The 21,096-nt window shown below is 45.1% G+C and overlaps 1 protein-coding gene and 1 long non-coding RNA gene across 14 annotated transcripts in view; one reads left to right on the forward strand and one right to left on the reverse strand.

Annotated features, from left to right (window-relative positions):
* ABLIM1 (actin binding LIM protein 1) overlaps positions 1-21,096 on the reverse strand; it is a 283,881-nt gene that overhangs the window by 78,941 nt on the left and 183,844 nt on the right. For all 13 annotated transcript variants that reach the window (XM_057506374.1, XM_057506367.1, XM_057506371.1 and 10 more), the window contains exons 5-6: positions 11,704-11,830; positions 10,126-10,219 (exon numbers count right to left, since the gene is read on the reverse strand). In XM_057506374.1, the coding sequence (XP_057362357.1) occupies positions 10,126-10,219; positions 11,704-11,830 (221 nt within the window). The remainder of the gene's footprint in view (positions 1-10,125; positions 10,220-11,703; positions 11,831-21,096) is intronic.
* Positions 5,049-11,949, forward strand: LOC130684659 (uncharacterized). The gene is made up of 2 exons (XR_008999029.1): positions 5,049-7,408; positions 10,032-11,949. It is a non-coding gene; the product is annotated as an uncharacterized LOC130684659 (long non-coding RNA).

The following is a 21,096-nucleotide window of genomic DNA, read 5'->3' on the forward strand; positions in this document are numbered from 1 at the left end:
CTTACCTAGAGAAAGCTGTGCCCAGGAGAGAGGTCATCCTGGAGACCTTTGGGTGGTGCCATTTTTCAAGATATACTCCCAGGTAAGATGCTCATTGAAAGAGGCTAAGTAAGGCATGTGGACAAAACAGAGCTGAGGTAGCTTGAGACACCACCTTCTGTCTGAGTTGTCCTGAATCCAGAAGCTAGAGAAGATTGCCTGAACCTAAAGGGTTGCCAAATGTCTACCAGAGGTACAACCCAGATTCCAGAAGGGCTGGTCCTGGGTGTAAGAGCCATTTGGGTCTCTTGCCACCCACCATTTACCAGGGAGGCAGATCCAAGTGGGGGCAAGCATTTCCTAAGAGGGCATATCTTTCAGATGGAGAAACGGATCCAGGTGAGCCCACAAAAACCAGTTTTCCTCATAATTAAACTAAAATAATGATAGTCCATAATGGAAAAAAATATTCTTAGTTTTTAAAATTTATAACCTGACTACTTTCAGAAATGATTATAAGTGGAAATAGCACATTTGAGCATGCAACTGAACCAAACGGTGAAACCAAATCACAAGTTTAAAATCAAACAAACAAGGTAGGAAAAAAGTGACCTAAGAATTCAATAACAATAGCAGATGGAGATAAGTTTCCCACTTGGCACCTGCCTATAACTACCCATTCCTCAAAATCTAAAGCCAACCCCTTTTCTAACAGTTGACAAGAATCTCTTTTAAACTTGGGGCATTGACTGCGTGTGCCTCCTACTTGGCCTTCACACATCTCTGGGTCCTCAGTTATCTTTTGTGTACTGAGATACACTGCCAAAGATTAAACTCTTTTTTGCTCCACTGAGAGTAAGTCACAAAAATTACCTTGGAATTCATTGACGGTCACCTCTCTTGGGTGATGCACCTTGGGATCAATCGCTGAGAAAAGTGATCTAATCATCCCCTTTAGATTTACAGTGGTAAAAGAAGACAGAACAGAGGCAGGGATGAAGCACGTGGGGAACAGGGTGACAGGGAAAGACTGGTACTCCGGGTCCTTGAGAAAACAGACATGAGCCCTTCTGAGGCCCAGGAAGGGCTGGGTCCTGGAGAGTAGAAAGGACAACTCTGAGGGGTCATCATTTCTGTGTCCAGAACAGGGCCAGCCCAGGAGATCCATCCCTTCCCTGTGCTTGGCATAACATGTCTAGGAAGGCTGGCTCTCTGCTGTTGGGTCCTAGTCATTTCTAAAGTTGAGAACCACCCTCAGACCCTGAAGATGCTGCAGTAGCCTTGGGCCTACAGGGGGGTGTACCATTAGGTATGCCTTTCTTATCTATCAGAGAACAAGTCCTAAATCTTACATTTTCTTCTGGGGGCACCCATGTTGGGCCCACAGCATGAGCTCAATACTACTTGTCAATTTCTCTGGGAGAACTACATTCACCACTTGGTTCAACAGTCACCCCTCTTCCTACCATTTCACCAGCACTAAGCAAAACTCTTCAATAAGAAGTTAAATAAAACTAAAAACAAAGCATCATTTTAACTCAAAATACACATTCTTTTTGTCATTTCCAGATAAGGAGGCCCTTCCACATACCCTGGGAAATGGGGTGATTTTCTTCATAAATATCTACTTTTTACTTCTGAATGCAGTCTTCTGTTACCCTGGCAACACATTTCCTCTTGTCACTAATGTAGGAGAAAGTGGATAACTTTGGGTGAATCAGGTAGATTTTCATCAAGTCATTTATAGTGTCAATGTACTTATGCCCTACTGGGCCAATTCTAAATCTGTTAATGATGGAAAGAACAAAACATTAGCCTCAGTTTACTCTTTGCAAATAAGATGCTGCAACCAAGCCATATGTTGAATTTAAACTTGGGCTAACTTTCCTGCACTGGGAAGATTTTATGTTAATCAAGTCACACTTTACGATCCAGGGCATGGTTCTGTGTGACGATAACCTGTGGCCAAGCAAGAGAACAGAAGTTTAAATGACCGCAAAGGGAAAGAACCTGGCATACAATTTTGCATTAAGACATTTACTGACTTGAGTACCATTGTTGTCCTTTACCCACGGTTTTTCTACCTAACAAGTTAACTTTCAAAGACTGGAAGAAGAGCCAGAGAGAGAGGGGATGGAAAGCAACATGACTACTAATTATGCTAGGGGGTTTGCATGCCTTTATTTTTAATCCTGCAGCCCTATGAGGTAGCATTTAGTATTCTCATTTTACAGATAAAGTACCGAGAATAGCAGGACTCCAACTCTATCACCTTGTGCATCTCTGCATTGATAGATGTATTGGCACATATGTATGTACCAGTGTATTTAAATTGAGAATCCACATACCATAAAATTCACCTTTCAAAGTGTACAATTCAGTGGTTTTTAGTATATCACAGACTTGTCTGACCATCATCACTATCTAACACCAGAATATTTTCACTAACCCCAAAAAGAAACCATGTACTGATAAGCAGTAGTCATTTTGCCTTCCCCCAGTCACTGGCAACCACTAATCTACTTTTTCTCTGTGGGTTTGTCTATTCTAGATGTTTCATGTAAGTGGAACCATACAATAACTATTCTTTTGTGACTGGCTTGTTTCATCACTTAGCATAATGTTCTTAGTGTTCATCCATGTTGTTGTATGTATCAGTACTTCATTCCTTTACATTGCTGGGTAATATTCCATTGTATAGATATATCACATTTTGCTTAATGAGGCCATGGCTACAGTTTATTGTTAGGCTATAGTTTTAAATTAGGAAGGATAACCAGTGTCCTTCTATTGGTCCTATGCAGACACTGGTTTTCCACTGAGCTCTGGAGAGTCTTAGACTAGAGCTCTGTGGGGAAAGAGTGCTCCCCCGCCTGAGACAGCATCCGGCCTCTGTAACATTCTCCACGGGTCCAGCCAGGTGCTCTGTAGAGCCAGCACCCAATTAAAGGAGACAAGACACTATGAGGTCTGACTGCATGGAAATACAAAAGACACTACAGACTCTGTGACTTTCAGTGACATTTACACTGGTAAAAAGCCAAAGAATCAGCAAATGGTTATTGTCCTGTAAACAGGTGCCACAGGGCCACCAATGGGACTTACTTTATTCTACAGGAATAGTATATTCTGGTCCCTGGGCAAGTTATTTTGGGAGGTAGACTACTTGCATTTTTTGCAATGCTCACTGCCAGGAGGATCATGAAACTGTGTGTGTGTGTGTGTGTGTGTGTGTGTGTCTGTTCGTTCGTTCCTATCTCCTGAGAACTGAGAGACCTTCTGATCATGCTTCTGTTACTGATTAGCTCCTGGGTCTCTGGCACTTGGTAGCCTCATCTGTTAGCGGAGGCCAGTACTAACTACCTTACCACTTTACAGGCCTGTTGTGGGAATTAAATATTTATGAAGTCATTTGAAAATGTCAAAACTATTATACAAAACCAGGATATTGTGGTGGTTCACTGCCCACTGGGACATAGTCCAAGCAATATTGCTAAGATTACTTGGTTCTTTTCCCTTCCCTAATCCTCAAAAATATTTGGGTCCACAATTAAGTGGAAGAAGGAATGAATTCCTCTGGGCACAGTGAGAATGAGAAGAATGCAATTAGTTTTCTGTATGAACATGGATTATTGCTCTTGCTTTGCATGTCTGATACATATAAGAAAGGGAAAGTTGGCATTTCTGCCTGTCTTTTGCAAATTACATCTCTGATGGTGACAAAAATATTATATGTCATGCCAGTGCCATGGGATAACCTATGTTTCCTCTCAGTAGATAACAGGTTAGTCCAGACTGAGACCTACTCATCGCTTATGGCTTTACAACATAATGTGCTTAAATACCTACACCAAAAGGAAAGAAGGGGACAATCTTTTTTTTTTTTTGGTAAGGATGTGGAGAAATTAGAACCCTATTTGGTTCTTTTTTTTATTATTAAAGTTTCATTGACATATAATCTTATGAAGGTTTCACATGGCATCCCTGTGGTTACTACATTCACCTATATTATCAAGTCCCCCTCACACCCCATTGCAGTCACTGTCCGTCAGTGTAGTAAGACAGGCTATACAGCCTTCCCCAAGAACCCCCTACATTATGTGTGTTAATCATAGTGAAGGGCCTCCCAATTTACGATGTGAAATTAGTGTCACAGGAGCATCATAAACATTTGTCCCTGGGTTTTATGAAAAAGCAGTTTTAGTCAAAAGTAAAACAAATATTTTAATCCCTCAGAAAATCTAGGAAAAGGATTTGGTGAATCCATTGTGATTCCATTTTCTACATTGCAGGAGATCAGCAGGCAGAGTCTAAAGCAAGCCTAAATCCTACCCTTTCTTCCATCCACTGTTTTCAAGTTCACAGATAAGACAGGGCAGCTTAGCCCCCACAGGCATGAGTGGAAAGGCATTAAGGGGCCAGAGGACTAGCCTTGGCTACATTTGAGGGTCTCTCTCTTACACTGTGTGGACAGGCTGAGCCATCACATGTTCCTCCCGGAGAGTACAGGTGTCAGAGTGAATACCACATACAGAAGATGTGCCACTAACCTTTTCAGGTTGATTGGGTGTGGGGAATTTAGGACAAAAGGAAAGGGAAAGCCTCTGAGACCTGAGTAAGAAAAGCAGCATCCGGCGGGCCGTCCCCTGTGAAGAACTGCGGACAATACCACTTCCTCTGTCCCTGAGACAAGCGCCCGCAGGAGCAGCGCTGCGGCAGTGGTCTGGCAGGTGTGGCCGCTGGGAGCCGAGCTCCTGGCAGCCACTGGATGATGGATGGCAGCCTTGGTCCTGAAGGAGTGGGCAGAGTGCAGGGTAAACACCGAGCCCCTGGGGGAAGGGACTGTACAAGGCTCCAGAGACACCAGGACAAAGTCGGGCCGCCCCTGGCCTGCTGATGGGCGGGCTCAAGACACAGGGATGAGCCGATTTTCTTTACCGTTAAGACCTTCTGTTTTCAGAAGTTTGATATTGGCATTTTTTTCTGGGCTGCTTTCCGTTTGGAACTATTTTGTTGCTGTTTTCTTTCTTCATGAAGTTGGGAGGGAACAACCTGTATATAGAAAGGAATTTTGCTGGAGTGAGAGGTCTCCTGGAGCCATCCACCAAGGATGGAAGGGAGTTCCTACAGGGGAGGGCCCCGATGTCTACTGACATCTGTGACCTAAGTAGCGCCCTGTACCACGAGGCTGCTGAAACAGGAGGGGAATCGGGAGAGGGAGCCTGCTCCAGAGGAGACTCAGAGGGAGAGAAGGAGATAGAAGGTGATCAGCAAACTCGGGTATTACACGCTTAATGTGCTTCTGGTCTTCCATGTTAGGAGGCAGACTGCAAACATCTTCAAAATTCTCCTGAATTTATAGGTTAATTAGCATAAGCTTCTAAAGATGTGCCATTTACAGCAAGATCCCTCTAAAAAGAGAGTCTTGTTGATGAAAACAAAACTGAAAGCCAAATAACCATAACTAGGTTATTTGAACTGTTGGCTCTGACCCTCAGATCCAAGGCAAGAGAACTGTGGAACTCAGATCCTTGGAGTCAAAGGACTTGAGAAGTCAAGTGGTCCGAGGCTTGGATTTATATATGCATGTTTAATGCTTATCCTTAAGAAACTGAGGCTCAAAGCAGTTGAGAGACTTGCCCAAGGTCACACGGCTGTGAGTTCCAGAGCCTAGAGTAGATCCCACATCCTATTACCTGGAGCCCTTTTCATTAAAACACCAGCCGCCCTTCCAGCTGATGAGGTGGGTAGGGTTTATGACTACTGCAGAAGAACAGAGAGAGAAGTTTAGAGCAGGGTGGAGTTTCAGAGGTAACATGCCATTCCCTTACCTGTGAAATGGACAGTGCCAATGACCTGCCCACAACTCAGAAATTAGTGACCCGGCTGAGCCTCGAGCTTCTTGACTTTTGCCCAGGCACCTTGCTTCTCCTCAAAGCTCCCTGAGGTGCCCAGTGGCATCTCAGGGGAAACTAAACCCAGGGAAGAGGCTTCAGGGCACCTCTGGTGCACAGTGAGGGTTCAATTAAATCTACACCAGAGCTTTAGCTCTCCCCATGACGGTACTTGTGAAAGTTCCCAGGTTTACAGGAGTGGCTGAATGGTGGCCCCCATAAGATACATCCACATCAAATCTCTGGAACCTGTGAATGTTTGGAAAAAGGGTCTTTGCAGATGTAACTGAGCTAAGGATCCTGAGATGAGGAGATCGTCCTAGATTGTCTGGGTGGTGGGCCCTATGTCCAATAACAAGTGTCCTTCTAAGAGAAAAGCGAGGGGGAGTTTGACAGAGAAGGGAAGACGCAGAGGGGAAGGTATGTGAAGATGGTGGCAGAGATGTGGGTCATGCAGCCACAGGCCACCAGAGGCTGGAAGAGGCCAGGCCAGGTTCTCCCGGAGACCCTTTGGAGGGAGCAGGGCCCTGATGACATGGCAGTTTGGGACTTCTGGCCTCTAAGAACTGTGAGAGAGTCAGGTTATGTCATCTTAATCCATGACTGTTGTAGCAGATACAGGAAACTGATACTTTTACAATCTCTACGCATAAAATCAATCAGAAAAAAACAACCACTCCCACAACAAGCACAACAAAAAAACCAAGGATCCCAGAAGGGATGAGCAGAATGTGGTATACCCATACAGTGGAATACTATTCAGCCTTAAAAAGGAAGGAAATTCTGACACATGCTGCAACACAGATGAACCTTGAGGAATTATGCTCACACACACACAAGAACCTCCACTTATGTGAGGTTCCTAGATTAGTCAAATGCACAGAGAGAGAAAGTAGAATGGTCGTTGCCAGGGCAGGGGGTGGGGCTGTTGACTGTTGTATACTCACCATTATTGTTTAGTACATGTAGAGTTTTAGTTTTATAAGATGTAAAGAGTCATAGAGATGGATGATGATGATGAATTAAGATTATGAATGTATTTAATACCGCTGAACTGTCCATTTAAAAATAGTTAAGCTAGTAAAATTTACATTAATTTTTAAAACTGGGCAGGGAAAAACCCAAAAGGCAAGGATGACAGCCTTTACACACTCACAATCATAATGTTTCAGCAACAATGGGGTCAGAGAATGAAAGGCAGAGAAGGAAGGCGGAGTGTGTGGAGACCAGGCCTGTTTTCCAGTGGAAACCAAGCCAAAGTGACTCATGAGCTGTCACATGTCAGTGCGCTGACCCTGCAGGACGTTTTTCTGGATCCCACACCCATCTGAGGAGGTCAGCACATCCACTGGGTGGATCTTGAATCGACCCTGAACACAAACGACTCCCAGAAGTTCCAACTCTGAAGACATTTGTGGAAAGCCTCCAAGCCTTCAACTTACAAATGGCCCTGGCTGAAACCAGAAGCCAGTCTGGTGAGAGGCCCCCGAAGCCACAGCAGACATTCCCCTCCAGGGAGAAGCCAAGGTGAGCAGGTGTTCGTTTCTTCAAAATAACACATTCTTGGAGTTAGCTGATTTTACGTATTCCTCTCACAGTTGTTGAACTGAATCTGAAGGTAGTTGGCCTCCCTCCCCCAAGCCTTTTTGCCCCCCAGATCTTTGGGGGGAACACAGTTCCACCTGTGGACTGAAGAGACAGCCGCTCCGATCCTCAAACATGGCTGAGCCAAATCCTTGGGCTGTGTTTAGTGTCTTCCCACCTCTCTTCCTATGGCTGGACATCTGGGAAGTGGCTCTAGTGTTTTATTATTGTTCTTTGAAATGAAATTTCCCAATTGCTCCCAACTCAACAGGTTTACCTCAGCCCCAAAGAGCAGATCAGACTTGGGAACCCCAAAGGAAATGCTGTCAGGCCCCCTAGGGCTCCGTGTGAGAGGAGCTCTCTGGGGCTCTGGGGAGGGAAGAGGGCCTCATTCAGGGGACAGGCAGGGAGCGCCCACCACTGCACTTGGAGTCTTATGACTTCAGGCTGCTGTCTTCCCCAGCAGCCTTCCTGTCGATGTGCTTCACCCTGGGCCAGAAACCCAGCCTTGACTCTGCTTGGGCTGACAACTACAGCTCTACTGGAAAGGCCGTGAGAACTTCCCCACCCACCCAGCGTGGGGGGAGGGTGGGGTCCCCTTCTCAGGCTTCACCGCAGTCAATGCCACCACCATGCCATGCCCAGAGTTGTGCAGTCGTCTCCTAGTTGGCCTCTCTGTCCCCACCTTCACCCCTCTTCCATCCACTTTTTTAAAAAATTGGAGGTGAAATTCTCATACCGTGACATTATCCATTTTAAAGCGAACAATTCTGTGGCATTTAGGACACTCACGATGTTGGGCATCTGCCCCCTCTACCTAGTTCCCAAACATTTCAGCTCTCCAAAACTGGGCACCGGTGAGCAGTTCCTCCTCACTTCCCCCGCCCTGCAACTCCAGGCAACTGCCAATCTGCCTCCTGTCTCCGTGGATTTACCTCCTCTGGACATTTCCTCCAAATGGAATCACGCCGTATGTGGACTTTTGTGTCCGGCTTCTTCCACTGAGCGTGTTTTCAAGGCTCATCCAGGAAAAAAATTCCATGTGCCAGAATTCCTTCCTTTTGTAAGGCTGAACAATATTCCACTGTCTGTGTATATATTACATTTTGTTTATCTGCTCGCCCACCCATGGACACTTGGGCTGCTTCCATCTTTGCTGCTGCGAACAGAGTCGTTACAAAAAGGGGGAACACGTGTGTGGGTACCCCCATTCTTTTACAACAGTCTCATCTAGTCACATCAAACTCCAGCCACACTCACTTCATTGGCCTCCCACCCTTAGGATAAAGCCCTAATTCCTGAATGTGCCTCTCCAGGGCCTCACACCTTGACACCCCCACTCCTCCAGCATCCCCCGTCACACCTGTGGTCCTGTCACGTGTGCTGTGCTTGCCCTCACCGCTGAGCCTCCGCAGAGGCTGCTCCCTCCTCCTGGAGCACCCTTCCCCTGGGGAAGAGACAGCTGCATTCACCACCACTCACCTCCTTACTCCCCAAGTACAATGAGCTGCACTAGGTCCTCGCACAGAGCAGTGCTGGCCCCTCTGTATTTCATGAGAGAGGGTGTCACAGAGCTTGTGTGGGATGAGCAACGCCACGCTGGACCTTGCTGTGAAATCCCCCAGAAGCTGCTCAGAGATACTCTGGCAGCTCTTCAGGTCTCTGCCCTATGTCTCTGAAACATGCCCTGCTGAGGAGCTGGAAGGTATTGGTGTGGATCTGGGGCCCTGGAGTCTGCCCAACAATGTGATAAGCTGCAGGACCAGTCAGTCCCCCTTCCAGCTGCTGGGTGGCCTGACTCACCTCTGCTCAGTATATCCTCCACCCAGAGACGTGGGACGGGTCTGAGGCAATCTTTACTTTTTCAGCAGGAGTTGGTTCACACCCCACAGGCCTGGGAGAAGTGCGGCAGTGACTCTGATTCCCTGGGAATTCTGGCCCCAATTCCACAGGACAGACTCGAGCCCAAGAGTTGCTCAGCTCAGCTCAGCCCAGAGGCAGAAGATGGTGGGGCTGCTGGGAAAGCAGGAACCAAGCTCTCTGGTGCGAGGCGGTCACACCTGAACTTGACAGGCTTCAGCTCAGCCCAGGCCCCAGGGTGTTCTGGGTCACAGAGGATGTGGTTTTCGAAGGGTGGAGACGTCTATGCCTTCACGAAGCTTCACCCACCCTTTCCTTTCTGAGCCTCTGCTCACTGAGTCTGTACTCTCACATGCACACATGTACACACAAGAGCACAAACACATACATACTCCCACAAGTGCATACACGTGTACATTCCCACAAGAACACGAGCATACACACCATACATGTGCATGGTCCACACGGACACATATGTTTGTGCACACATGCTCTTCATTTCCTCTTTTCTGACTGATAAAAATAAGAAGTCTAATATGACACCTCCTTCTACGTAATTCCAAGTAGCCCCTTTATCATTCTTTTTCTTCCTTCAAATTCTCCATCATTCCAATTTCCACATGAACATTCAGCAAACTGCCTGTACACATGAAGACATGTGCATGTTAATTCTCTAAGACATTTATCATCCACAACTGTTTCTTCCCTCCATAGGTGAGAAAAAGATGAAAAAAGTGGAAAAGGAGACTCATGTTTCTGAGGGCCTCTGAGGAAAATGAAGGTGGCTTTGAGCCACTCGGCCACTTACCTCCAGGACCTTCCCTGTGATAAACTGGTGGCAGGCTTCACATTTCACCCCAAAGAGCCCCTGGTAGTCCTTTTCGCAGTACGGGGCACCATCCCTGCAAGACAAAGAGTGTTCAGCTCCTGAGAGGAGGCCACAGGGCGGGGGAGACGCCGAAGCACATCCCTGTGAGCCCTTTTCCACAGAACGGTCGTAGGACATACTTCTCTGCCACCCAGCACTCCCATGCCCGGAGAGCCGGTGAGATACGATCAAAACACACGGAACCAGATAACCCACAGAAATAACAGCCAAACCACCACACGATCACCACTGTGATTCCTCGATTGTCTCAAGTCCTAAGAAGCAAAACCCTGCCCCGCCCTCTTGCACCACCAGGCCAGATGCGCTTCGGCTGTGGTCCCAGTGTTCACTGCCCTCCGAGGCGGCCCGCACGCTGCCTGCCCCGTCTGCTTGAGCTCACACACCAGAGCCCCCCAAAGCGCTGAGACACCAGCACGTCCTCAGCCCGCAGGCAGCCTGAGGGGCCCGGCGCCTTCTCGGATAGCTTCCCACAACCTCCTTCGTTCACCTCGGAGCACAGTAAAAATGCCATTTTCTCTGTGTACCATTGCATTGGAAATATTTAAAAGCACCACTCCAGCCAGCCCAGTAACCTATGACTGCACAGCCTTCAGTGTTCGTTTAAAAGACGGTCACTTTTCTTTTCTTACTTCGGCTGTGCCTCAGAATCACCTGTGGAGTTTTCCTTCCTAATACGGCTATTTCAGCCTCCTCCCAGACCTACCCAGTTAGTTCTCTAGGAGGTGGGGCCCAAGCTACCTTCTTCGTTTTACTATATTCTTAAGTTAACTTCATTTAATATTTCTGAATAGGTGATATATTCACCTGGTTGTAGAACTTTTTTTTAAAGCATAAGAAGGTGTATAAGTGAAAATCCTTCCTCATCGCCACTGGACCCCCATGCTTATCCTTTGCTCCTTAACTCAAAAGGCAACCACTGTAGCTAGTTTCTCCAGGTTACATTAAAAAAAAGAAAAAAAAAAGGCAGAAAAGCCTTCACTGACTTGAGCTATAATCTACACGAGCGTCTGAACCTACCACAAACCCATTCCCCGGAGGGCCGTCTTAAGCAAGGCCCTAATAGGTCAGTGCCTAGACCCTGTGTGTCTTTTGGGTGGCCTACAAATATGTCTACATCCTGAAAGAGCAGGACAAAGGTCTACTAGTTCCAAATAGGGGGCAAGATTAACCAAAGCAAAATTAACGAATGCTTAATTGGCTACAACATACAGAGTAACAGGTCTGCTTCACTAATAGTTAAACCAGGCAATGATGATCATTTCATTAAATGTATGGTAGGCAAACTATGGTGATGGAAGAATAAAATTCTTTTCAAAGAGATTAGAAAAACTAAGACAGTTTTAGAGCAAAGGTTCATAATGACTGTGGGACATGAATGTCTTTCCTGTCGGTGGGTTGGGGTGGGCGGGTCCCTGAGGGTGGAGCCTACGGGGGAGGGGCCAAAGCACCCCTCCCACATACAGCATACAGGATCGCGCGGCCGAGACCCCGCCTTACTTGCTGATGTACTCCCCGGTGAGGACCTTCCCGCAGGACTTGCATTTGAAGCACCCCAAGTGCCACTGCTTTTCCAGCGCCAGCAGCGCCTGCCCGTTCTTGATGTCTCTCCCGCAGCCGGCGCAATCTGGAAGAGAGCGGCAGCCGGCGGTTACTGCATTCGTCCTGCTAACTCCAAGCTTTGAGGCCAGTTCTGAACCCCAGTGTGCACCATCACACACTCAATAAATATTTACTTGAGCACCATTTCATTCTGCTTTCTTTCCCTGCAAAAATCCTTCCCAGCCATCTCATGGGCCCCGTCCTCACACAGCATGGAAACTTCACGAACCTCTGTGGATCCAAGGGGATGCATGTCCTTCATCCACTTACTTCCTTGGGGGTTAACCACCCTCTGAGCTCCTGCTGGCCCAGAGAATATTTAATTACAGCGTCTGGGCTGTGATTTACAGAAAGCTTGCGTAGGCTTTTGATTAATTGAGGGCACATGTGAGTCGCTGAGCACCTCAAGCTGGAGGCCTCACTTAGCACTATGTATGTGGTTCCTGAAATGCTGCCATACATCTCTTTTTTGTAAACAGGACTCTACTTCTTTATCAACCTAAACCAGACTTTCGAGGATTTGGGATCATTAGTTAAATGGCTCTTAATTCCTTAGCCTTAAATTCTCCAAGGCTGGCGTCTGTGCAGCAGATACAGAAGAAAGTTTCTTCATGGTGCAGAGTGGGCCCTGGAATGAGGCAGCCTGGTTCTGAGCCACAGTACCCAGGCTAGTCGGCCTCCTTGCAAAGCCAAGTTTCCTCCTATGGAAGCTGGGTCATTATTAGCGCCTGTCTCGAGCCTTTGTGAAGACTCAGGGAAATAATAAAGTTAGCACAGGGGAGGCACAGAGGAAGTGGCTGTATGGATGTTTGCTTTAATTATAATTGCCATTACGATTCTGATTATTGACTACTTCACCATTAGGGAAGTTGAGTATTGAAAAGAACCCAGAAGAATGTAAATTGGTACAAACTTTTTGGACAGCAATACAAACATCTACAGACATTTAAAATCAATGTACCTGAGAAAAGGAAAGAAAGCACAGCTGGCAGGTTGGCCACAGTGCCCCCAACTGATCATGAAAACACTCATGGAATAAAGCACCGTCCAGACAAGGCCTCTTGGTAGACATCCCCCTCTTCTGACCACATCTGTGGCTGCTGCTTCTTTACCAATAACACTTCTAGCCCAACTTGAACTCTCTCTCCTCCTAGAAACACTTACGAAGATGCCCAGTCACTGACCTGCGCCTGTTGCCTAACAGCTCTCCACCCAGAACTGCTCCTGCTCCCTGAATCCTCCCTACTAACGCCCAGCACAAGCCCAAATCCTACAAAAGTTCCTTCGAATTCCACCCAGAAATGGCTCACAAGTCCTCTGGTTTTCTCCCTTGCTGCAGTTACAAGAATTTGAATTTTTTTTTTTTTTACTACAGGTGTGTTGCTGGTGATCTTCGGTCTATGGGTATTAACACACCTTTAGACTTAGCAACTTCATATCTAAGACTTTGGGACTTTGGTCTATAAATAAATTCGCAAAAGAGTGTGTGGTGTGTGTATGTGTGTGTGTGGCACCTGAAGCGTATATTCATTCCTGGCAGCACCTCTGTAATAACAAAACTGAAAATAGCCCATGTGGACATTAATGAGGAACTGGCTAAAATGATTATAGTATATTCAATAATGGAATACTACATATTGTCAAAAATAATGAGGCAGATTTGTGAGCTGACATTGAGAGAATGTCCAAAATAGATTATGTTTAAAAATCAAACTTCAGAACACTATACATAGTAGGAAAAGAGTAAAGAAATGAATATGCACATATGCTTCTATGTGAATAGAATATTTCTTGGAAAAAAAAAAACTCTTAAGACACTTCCCTCTGTGAAGGAAGACTTTTTAAATTCACATCCTTTGTATTGTTTGAATTATTTTTTTTATCATGAGAATTTAAAAAAAATACTGAGGAAATAAAGTTAAAAATGTATCTGCTCTACAAGTTATGACTATTACAGATTAGAATTTCTTTAATTACAGCCCTTCAGAAGCTGAGAGCATCTTATGTGGTCCCAAAGCATCGTGTATTTTTTTTAAATCTGGGGTTTATATGTATCCCAGAATCTCACCAAAAATCCTATAAAGGGGATTTCACATCTGGAAGTGTACTACAAAAATAAAAACAGAAGGCAATGATATTTGTTCACAAATACAATTTTTAAAGGTTAGGAGCACAGTATGAACTTAAGATGAATTGACAGTTTTTAATCCAAGTTGAACTGTATGCGTTCTTCATTAAATCATGTCCACTAGGTGGCAATAAAGATTTAAGTAATAAGAATTTTGAAATCAAAATAAACTAGAGATGGCTTTTCAATTCCACAGCTGAAGACAGCTGGACCCAGGGAGGTTGGCAACGCTGTTCAGAGTCTCCCCCTGCGCAGCACCGAGGTCTATGGAGATGGTAGGCACGGGGATGGTAAGAGCACAGCCTTTAGGATCAGAATGACTTGGGCACCAACTTGCAAGCTACTGTCTCTGCACCCTCACTTCCTCATCAGTGAAATGCTGACCCATTTCCTGGGTTGCTGGGAGGAAGACAGACCCTGAGATGTGAAGTGTTATGCATGACACTTATGCTCGGCACATTTAGGGTCTCACTGTGGCCCACCTTTCTTTGGTAGGGGCAGAGCTGCAACTAGAAACCACATTTCTTGATTCTAAGTTTTGCTCTCTTTATAAGCATGTTAATGCCCAGATCCCCGGAACTCTGAAAGCAGCTGAGACACAGTTTGAGAGCAATAATGACCTCTCTGATCACTCTGCACTGAAGGCTTTCAATGAACCAGGCACGTAAGGATCTTGTAGGCATGGCACCATTTATTCTTCACAGTCATTTAGTCAAAGTGCCTTGTATTCTGGGGCCCTCTGGCCTCTGGTGTCCTGTAGCTCTCAGATCCTCTATGCCCTGCAGTGTCCCAAGGAGGCCAGATGGTCTACAACTGATTTTGATAATGATTTATAGAGAAACATTCACCAAATGCTGAATGCTTGGATTGCCAGCCAGCTGGTAAAGCTGAACTCAAAGTAGAGGTGAGAGAGTAAGTAGAGGCTTCTTCATCCCAAACCTTAAGAAATAAATTTAAAAAATCAACACAGACCACCTCCTAGGAATAGAATACTGGCCTACATCAGCTGATTCAAAGTATTCCTGTGTGTTTCACAGATGCTACCCATTCATTCCTGTCTGGACAAAACCACATTCTCCTCTTATGCCTGATGTCATGCTGGGGAAAGTGGAAAAGATGCACAGACAAAAAGATTCGTGCTGGACTGTTCACGCCTCCTGTGCTCATCCCAGCTAAGCTCTTTTATAAAGAACAAAATGTCCTACTCTCTATCTTCATGTTTTTCAGCTGTTGAGAAAATTGTTTCCACATCACTGAAGCAGCTGCTGATAAATATAGAAAGCTGGTGATTGGCACTGGAATTATTGCCAAAGTCAGAAATAGGTGAATACGGAGTAGCACCAAGGACATCAAACCCCCTAGCAGCTCGCCAGTATTCTATCAAGGATGAATGAATAATGACCAAATGTGAAAAAGGGAAGCCACCACCATCACCATCTTAGATGCTTTGCTACAAGCCTTTCATTCTTGGCGCCAAGAGCCAAGAGAAAAGCAGGAATGTGGTGACATATGTCCAGTTAAACCACCATCCACATACACGCCTGCTTCCACATTTACAGCACTGTGTTTAAAGGCAAGAAATCCTGGAAAGTGGGGATCTTGCCTGTCTCCGTTAATATATCTAATTAAAAAATTTTTTTGGCATAGGGCCCTGGACACCTGGGCTTCAAAATCTAAGTTGAAGAAGGTAACAAATGGCTCTTGGGAAGGAAACCAGTGTTCCCAAGCTCAGAAACATGTCATCAGTAAGGCGGCACTTCAGGCCCTGTCAGACTGGATGTCTGTGTCTCCTCGAGAACGATTTCTGCCTTTCTAGAGTTTCCTGCTGGGGAAGAGTAAGGGCCAAAAAAGATGTCTTAGGCTATGAAGGTGCCGCTGAAGAAGAAGGCTGAGGACATGGAGCTCTAGAAAAGGCAACCGTGTGGTAACTAAACTCCCATTTACCTCCACCCTCCCAGGCCTGGGTACTGTAGTCATGTCTAGAACCATTAATGAAGGTGGAAACTGCCAGAGCAGTTACCCATCTATGATCCAAGCTCCCAGAATATGAGATTTTCCTAGTGTCTTGGAAATTTTGGCTTCAGTGTTAGAGGTAAAGACAATGGCAATAAACATCCCATCTTCCAAAAAAGGGTGCTAGGAATACCCTTGCAGGACTTAACAAAAGGCAGTAGAACCTGCCTCGTGGCTATCAACCCCTATTGCCTACCTGCTGCTGTGAGAGGGGTCAGAGGATCCTGCAAGGAGGGGAGACCAGCCTCCCACTCCCTTCCTAGATGTTTCCTGAGGAGGGAAACTCAGGTCCTTGGGCTGCCGAGGGATACAAGAGAAGCTTGATGGCAGATTTCTTGGGACAAGTTGGCTTGAGGGTCCTGGAGCTGGGAAGCATTCATGGACAGAACGTGTGGAGCCTGCTGAATTTGGAAGATGTGGCAGGCAGGAAGCTGGCTGGAGCCTCCCTTGATGACAGGCTAAGGAGCAGACGAAGTGGGAATGGTGTGCACCTCCATCATTTGGCTCATGGGGGCCCTGGGTCCTGTGGCTGGTCCTGGGTCCAAGCAGCTTGAATGCACCCTTCTGAGAAAGCTGCCAGCCAGGGTGGGGGACTTCATTAGCAGGAGGCTCTGAGGAGACCACGAGGGAGCAGGACCTAAGGCTGGGGAGGAGGGTGGGAGTTTTTGCAAAAGGTTTGCCAGAAATTGTACTGCTTTTGTCAAGGAACTCAAAACGTGCCCCAGAAAAACATGTCTCCGGCCTGTGTAAGCTGAAAGAGAAGCATGACAATGCCAGTTATAACACCTTGTCTCTCCTACCTCTGACCTGCTGTGTCCTGCCCAGACCTCAAAGTAGCTGCAAGCAGGACAGGAAGGAGGTAAAGCAGGAGTGAAAGAAGAGGCTCCTCACGGCAGTTCTCTAATTCGGGCCGGGTCTGAGCTGGGCAAAGGGTGCAGCTCTGCAATGGGAGCGAGAATAAAGGTTTCCACCGGACTGGACTTTAAGAGCTGGAAGTGACTAGAAAGCTGCGGCCTCTGCCCAAGATATTATTAAGGGTGGGAGAGGGAACTCTGATGGAGGATAATAAAAGCAGCTGTAGGAAAAAATTAGACTCCTCATTGTTTTGCTCCACGTGTGTTTTGGCCCGTGCTACAAGCTATGGTGCAACTCGTGGCGGTTAAGGACTTCGGAGGTAGGGAGACCAGAGTTGGATCCCAACTATGACACTGAACTGAGGGACCTGGGCAAGCCAGGAAACCCCTGGGCTTCAGTTTCTTCATCCGTAAAACAGGTAGGGGGGCTACTGTAAGGATCGGAGAGAATGAATATGCGCAGTCACTGGGCGGTGTTGGGCCCGTGGTGAACGCTCTGTGGCTACTGTTCTCGAAGCTGCAATAATCTCATAAAATCTGCATTTCATCTTTCCCTTAACAAATAAACAAGGCCACTGTCAGCCTCTGGGAAGGAATTCTGGGTTCTCTGTTTCCATAATCACCACCATCATTGTATTAACATTATTATTAGAGTTATTATTCAGCTTTTTCACTTTTGAAAGGTCTTGCACTTCTGTTATCTCAATCCACCTGTCGGGCTTCTGCTCCCCTGTAAGGACAGTGATTATCTGCATTTTACAGATCACAGAACATTTGAGAGCCAGAGGACCTTGGTAAATGCTTCATTTTGCACACAGGAAACTAAGGCCGAAGGTGGGTCCATGCTTTGCACAAACCGCACAGCTAACCAGGGTCCAGTTAATGGCAGAGTGGGACTGTCTGTTCCTCATGGCACACGAACCCAGGCCTTTACAGCTTACAGGACTTCGCTGGGTAAACCTCCAGTCACAGGTCAGTTTCCCTGGTTATTGCCTCTCCCACTGTCAATGGGCAAAAAATAGCTGTGATAGAACTACAGCGTGAGGTGTTCGCTTGGGGGTAAAGATTACATGAGTAGAGAATTATTGGAAAATAATGTGTACCATAAAAGGGACCAGAGAGTTTACTCATTTTTAAATTGATGCTTGCTGATATACTGACATGTTAGAAAATATCCATAGGGATTCTGAGTCAGTTCAGAGTATTTCCTTTCTTTATTGTGAAATATTAGAAATTAAGAGTAAAAAGAAAATCAAGTGTCAGTATTGAAACTTTTGCCATATAAGTTCCAGAAATTCAAGCTTTCCCTGGAATCCTTTTTAACAAATAATAATAAGAAGAAACTCTATTTTGTCATCAACAAAGATTAGCACATAAATTCATGGCTTCCACGTAGGTGAAAAATAGAAACAAAATCATTTCAGATTTAGGTTATTATTAATAGAAAGTGGAATAAGACTTTGGAGACCCTATAAAATACTCAAGTGCTGTCCTTTCAATAGATTGTTAACTACAAGCCCTCTATCCCTGGCCAGGACTCAATCTAAGGAGTACCAAGGAAAAACAACAAAACAAATTTGAGTTCCAGAGTTTGGCTAACTTGAAGTCCTGAATTTAATGACATCATATCTTGTTATTCAATTGTTCCTATAGCACATGGATTTTCCTTTATCTTGTGTGATAAAATGGTGAAGGTCAATTCTTCAGAACAGCTGTCCTAGCCAAAAGAGAGAGAAGGATGGGACACAAGAGAAGACTAACCTGAATGTGGGTTACATTTTGCTAGGCTAACAAGCTGCCTTAGACACAAGCCTTCAACACATGTCAGATCAGCCTCCAACACAAGGATTCCTTCCTGGAAATAGCTGCCTGGAGGCATGCAGTAGCTGCCCACTTTACATAGAACTGATATTTCCCGTTTTCCAGGGTTCCCATCCCTCCATAGGGTCTAATGTCAATTGCCTCCTGTCGTCACACTTGACTGCATGTACCTGTGTTAACAGCCTGGCCTTTTCTGTAGGCCCTTCAGTTGGCAACCCATGGATTTATAAATGTCAAGGCTTTAAGAAAGTCCAGGTTTTCCTTACGTTATTTTCATAAGAGTTGGAATAAAGTTTTAACATCTTTAAGATATAAAGGATTTGGGTACTTGAAAATCTTTCCTTGACCAAAAAGGCCACATCAGTTAGTAGTGATAAGAATGTTCATCTAACAAGTAGATATCAGTGATGGCTGACATTTTTCCATCTTCATCTTGCTGTTCAATGTTCCAAACCAGACATTTATGAGTTGACAAATATTGACTATCCGTAGTTCATTAAAAAAATTTTTTTAACCATGTAGAAATGCATCCACAATTTTCTTTTTTAGCATGTCATGGCAAACACCGTAGGTATGGGGTCACTGTAGGAAAGGAGAGTTTGAGGGCAAAACAGAACATGGTGCTGTAAATGTGTTAGGCTAAGCACTTTTCAAGAATCAGTTTTAAAAAGTACTTTGTAATTTCTGAAATTCGATGCTGCCATTAGACAAAAAGCAACAAGAGGTCACAGGACAAATCCTGGTGGGGGTGGGGCCAGTCAGGATGTTCGAGCAGATGCAGTGTATTTGCCAGTATATAGGGGGGAAAAGGGGCCTCAATGGTATAAATAATTTATATCTCATATTCACTCAAAATGAATTATTTTAAAACACTATGTGCTGCCTGAATATATAACCTTGAACCAGACATTCCATAATTACTCATGTCCCTGATTAGGTCACTTGTTCCCTTTGCTGTCTTTGTGGCCACGATGTTAACATCACAAGCCAGAACAGCGTCTGTCCTGCTATTTTAAGTGAAGGTTCTTGTTGTCTTTGGAAAACAATACTGCACAACAAACACGTTTTCAGGGGCCATAATAGCAACAGATTGTCAGCTTTCATCATGAAAGGTGAAGGCTGGCCTGGAAGCAAGTCATTTTCTAAGTCCTCTATAATCTGACATTTGGCAATAAGTCCTAACATTCTTCCTTAATAGTGTATTCGTGTATTTTTATAGAATTTCAGTTACTTTGGTCATAATATTTATAAGTACAGACCACTTGCACATGTGAAATCTCCAAGTCTAATCCCTCAACCAGTGCTCACAGAATTCTGTTGAGGGTAACTGTGGATAATCGAGGTCAAGCAACCCTCTCCTTCAACTACTACTGGGTGTGTTTTTCCCATATTCATGACCAGAATTTAAATGGGAAATTGAAAGGAGCCTGCTTGCTTGCTTTTCCTCTCCATTAGTTGGTTATTAATTTATTAAGCAGAAATCCCGTGGTTAATGCTCCAGGCATGATGATGAGCATCAGAGAAATAGAGGACAGTCTGTCATGGGCTTGGTACCAACCCAGACCTGCACCCCAAAAGCATCAGAGTTAAGAGTCTGCAAATCTCTCTTACTACACTGATGGACGGTGACTTCAATGGGGCATGGGGGGGACTTGATAATATGGGTGAATGTAGTAACCACAATGTTTTTCATGTGAAACCTTCATAAGAGTGTATATCAATGATACCTTAATAATACAAAAAAAAAAGTCTGCAAATCTCTGCTAGTTACCTTTGGAGGATGGCTTTGAATGGCCCATGAACATACCACAGCACTCAGAACCGGATTCAATACTGATTCCAATGGGCCTGTGGAGGCTGAATTTCTCATGGCCTACTTGGAACAAAGTGAATTAAATGGGTGACGTATCTAGGGTAAGGCTTCCAGGTTTTTGAGAGTATACCTTTATGGAACAGAACATGTACTTTGGAAAAGATACTGAAAACTGGTTAGAAGTTGAGAACGTTAATGCTTGCTTAAAGACAGTGTCCACTGCCTTGTATACGAATCTCTCAAACAGCCACTCTTCTATTTCCCCAAATATCAAATACAAATAATAGCATGCCTGTATTTCTGGAGGGATGTAATGGAGATTCGTTGATGGGAAATAGAAAATATTAGCATAAAACATTAATATTCTTTTGTCACCTGCTCTAATTTTTAGGTTTAAGATCCTATTACAGATAACTGTGTGTGTGTGTGTGTGTGTGTGTGTGTGTGTGTTCACATGCACATTTTCAGAACTGTAACCAGAAGGAGGGCCTAAACATAATTAATAAACCATCACCCTAATAAGTACAATCACAACTTCAAAATGTGCAACTACCAATTTCAAACCCCAGCTGGTGGAAGCCAGGCCCAGAGGTTCATTGCTTTGAGGCCCATGCCTGTCAGTCTCCATCAGTCCCTGTGATTGCTCAGCATCATTTCTGATG

Source organism: Manis pentadactyla, chromosome 8 (genome assembly GCF_030020395.1).
Source record: "Manis pentadactyla isolate mManPen7 chromosome 8, mManPen7.hap1, whole genome shotgun sequence".
NCBI lineage: Eukaryota > Metazoa > Chordata > Mammalia > Pholidota > Manidae > Manis > Manis pentadactyla.